Below are 3595 nucleotides of genomic sequence, written 5' to 3'. Positions count from 1 at the left end.
TGAATCAGATTTGTATCCAATTCTATGGAGGTTGACCAACGTGAATCCAAGATCATCTACCTTGATACCATTACTATTCTCCACCCAATTACATTTAAACATCGGAATTTGAAATTTGTGGTAATCAACCACCCATATTTCTTGTATTACTCCATAAAAAACCATATCTGACACGATAGGATGTTTATCCTTTGCACTAGAAACTTGCATTGTCTTTGCAACTAAGCTGACTCCGGAGTTTTGAACAACTCGCATATCATCACGCTCTCTTGTAGCATAAGTAACCCCATCAATCAAATAACTAGAGTACTTTAAGACTTGCTTGGAAGGTCCACGCGCCATCCACTTTAATCTTTCGGATACTTGATAAGTGGAATGATCATCAACACGTGCAACCTATATTATTTATGTGATAACTTATTATTTATGCACAGTCATGATAATAAATGTACGCCAATTGTGATAATAAATGAACTCACACGATCAAGCAACCAGGTACTAAACGTTCGGTTATGCTCATCCTGTAACCACCTCTTGGACTTAACCCTTTGTGGAAATCTTGCATTCAAATATGCCATGTGTTCCCTATTCAAATTATTATTACGAGTAAGCAAACATGTAGATTTAAGAAAACTTAATGAACATATTAGTAAGTGGAAGAAATTACTCAATATAGCCATCAGTGTCAACATCATTTTCCAATACATAACGATGTGCTTGTTGCAACTCATCCTCAGCAATGGATTGCACAATTGCAGCCGACAAAGCTTTAGTAAGTTCTATTTGTCGATGACTTGTAGGGATCCCAATTGTGTGCAAACTACCAAGATAGTCTGAGCAAAATTCAACCGCCTCTTCAGCAATATAACATTCAGCCATGCAACCTTCCGGTCTATTGCGATTTCGCACATAACCTTTCAAAATCTTCATGTATCTTTCAAAGGGATACATGTACCTATACCAAACTGGGCCACATAATTTCACCTCTCGCACAAGATGAACTGTTAAATGAATCATTATGTCAAAAAACAAAGGTGGAAAATACTTTTCAAGTAAACACAATATGATCACAATCTTTCTCTGCAGCTCATCCAACTTTGAGGGATCCATCACTTTATTACATAGCTCATTGAAGAAGAAGCACAAACGAGTGATAGAGTCTCTGACATGTTTGGGCAAGAGACCACGTATGGCCACTGGAAGTAATTGCTGCATTAAAGTGTGGTAGTCATGTGACTTAAGGCCAACAAGTTTCAAGTCCTTCATCGAAACAAAGTTTTTAACGTTGGATGAGTAACATTTAGGTAATTGCATTCCACACAAAGAATTCAAAATCTTTCTTTTCTCATCTTTTGTAAGTGTATAACATGCTGCTGGCAGAAAAGATTTCTTCTCCCCCATCACTGGAGCCAAATCTGCCCTCAAATTCATTTCAGCAAGGTCTAATCTAGCTGCAATTCCATCCTTTGTTTTTCCCGGAATGTCAAGCAACGTACCGAGAAGACTTTCACAGACGTTTTTTTCTATATGCATCACATCAAGAACATGTCTAACATATAGATGTTTCCAATACTCAAGTTCAAAGAAAATTGATTTCTTTTTGAAGGATGGTTTAACATCATCCTTCGTGGACTGAATCTTCTTTCTCATTTTTCCCCAATGACAATGAATTTCATTGACTTTTTTAAACACTTCATCGCCAATCAATGGTTTGGGTGCAGGGTTGAACTCTTGGTACCCATTAAATGCCTTTCTTTGCCTTCGATAAGGATGATTTGCAGGTAGAAACCTTCTATGGCCTGTGTACGACATTTTTCTGCTATGTTTCAACCTTGTTGAATATGTTTCTTCACCACAAATCGGACATGCGTGATATCCTTTCACAATACATCCTGACATGTTTCCATATGCAGGAAAGTCATTAATGGTCCACAGCAAGACAACTCTGAGCGAGAAGGTTTCTTGTCTATATGCATCATATGCTTCAACACCTGTATCCCATAGGAATTTCAAGTCATCGATTAGAGGTGCTAAGTAAACATCGATATCATTTCCTGTTTGTTTGGGACCAGAAATCAACATTGTGAGCATCATAAATTTTCTCTTCATACACAACCACGGGGGAAGATTGTAAGTGATCATTAAAACTGGCCAACAACTATATGTAGAACTCATCATACCATGGGGATTGATCCCGTCAGCTGAAATGGCCAATCTAAGATTTCTTGAATCAGCAGCAAAATTTGGCCACTTGTGATCTACTAATTTCCAAGAAGGTGCATCAGCTGGATGGCGTAAGTATCCGTCATTAAGTCTTTTATCAGCATGCCAAGTCAGCTCCTTGGAAAACTCCTTATTCCGAAACATTCGTACAAATCTCGGAATTGGAGGGAAGTACCATAGAACCTTTGCAGGAACTCCTTCCTTTATCGTATCTTTTTGGCCCATCTTCCACCTTGACATCCCACAAGTAGGACAACTGTTCATATCCTCATACTCCTTCCGGTATAAGATGCAATCATTAGGGCAAGCATGGATTTTCTCATAAGTAATCCCTAATGCACACAAGCTTTTCTTTGCATCGTAGAAATATAAAGGAAATTCGTTGTCATCTGGAAGCATTTCTCCTAACAAATTGAGTAGGTCGGTGCAACTTTTGTCACTCCAACTATATTTGGCTTTCAAGTTGAATAATTTTACAACTGCAGATAACCTTGTAAATTTACTGCATCCAGGATATAAAGGTTTCTCAGCATCTTCAAGTAGATTTTTGAATGTGGTTGGATTCTCAGCATAACTATCAAATGCAGCATGTACCATATCTATTGGTTCCTCGGCGTCAAACTTTGGTACATCTTCCCTTTCTTGATCACGATCATTATTTGAGTTCTTCATCGCAGACCTTTCACCATGCCATATCCAAGTATGATATGTCAAATCTATACCATTAGAATACATGTGTGCCCTTATAGTCTCTACCTTTTTCTTTTTCAGATTACCACATTTTGTACATGGACAAGATATTGCTTCCCGATCCTCGGCATTTTTTATTGCAAATTTCAAGAAAGACTCTACTCCATGCTCATATTCCCTTGATAACCGAGACTTTGACATCCATTCTTTGTCCATTCTTTTAGTAAGTAACACTATAGAGAATAAAATATATAATGTTAATATGTATATTTTCAAGCTGATGATAACCAAGACTTTGGCATCCATTCTTTGTCAATTTCAGGGGACGCAAAGCACATCATTGGCAATTTCAGGGAACTTCTTAAAGAGCTTTAGTATTTTCTGATTCTGATTTTTATACATATCATTGGCAATTTCAGGGAACGCAAAACAAATAATCCATCTTCTGTTTCACCAATTGAGCAGCATATTCATTTAAATAGAAAACAAATAATTACATAGGTTAGCCAAACATTAACTAGAATAGCCATCAGCTGGAGTTGGTAGTAATTTGGTGAGAAAAATGAGGTATAACTCAAAGATCATCACCAAAAAAAAAAACAAAAAGGCTGTTATGCCAATTTAAAACAGTTGCCTTGCATGTTCAGGCATAATATATTCTACGGTTTTTATCATGTCAGCA

The 3595-nt window shown here is 37.2% G+C and overlaps 1 protein-coding gene across 1 annotated transcript; it reads right to left on the bottom strand.

Moving 5' to 3' along the window:
• Positions 1-663: 663 nt before the first annotated feature.
• On the bottom strand, positions 664-3129 carry LOC140862117 (uncharacterized). The gene has a single exon (XM_073265126.1). It carries the CDS (start codon positions 3127-3129, stop codon positions 664-666), a length of 2466 nt encoding a protein of 821 aa, XP_073121227.1.
• Between the last annotated feature and the right edge of the window lie 466 nt (positions 3130-3595).

Source organism: Henckelia pumila, chromosome 1, assembly GCF_033568475.1.
Source record: "Henckelia pumila isolate YLH828 chromosome 1, ASM3356847v2, whole genome shotgun sequence".
Lineage (NCBI taxonomy): Eukaryota > Viridiplantae > Streptophyta > Magnoliopsida > Lamiales > Gesneriaceae > Henckelia > Henckelia pumila.
This window is presented reverse-complemented; position numbering and strand designations above follow the sequence as displayed.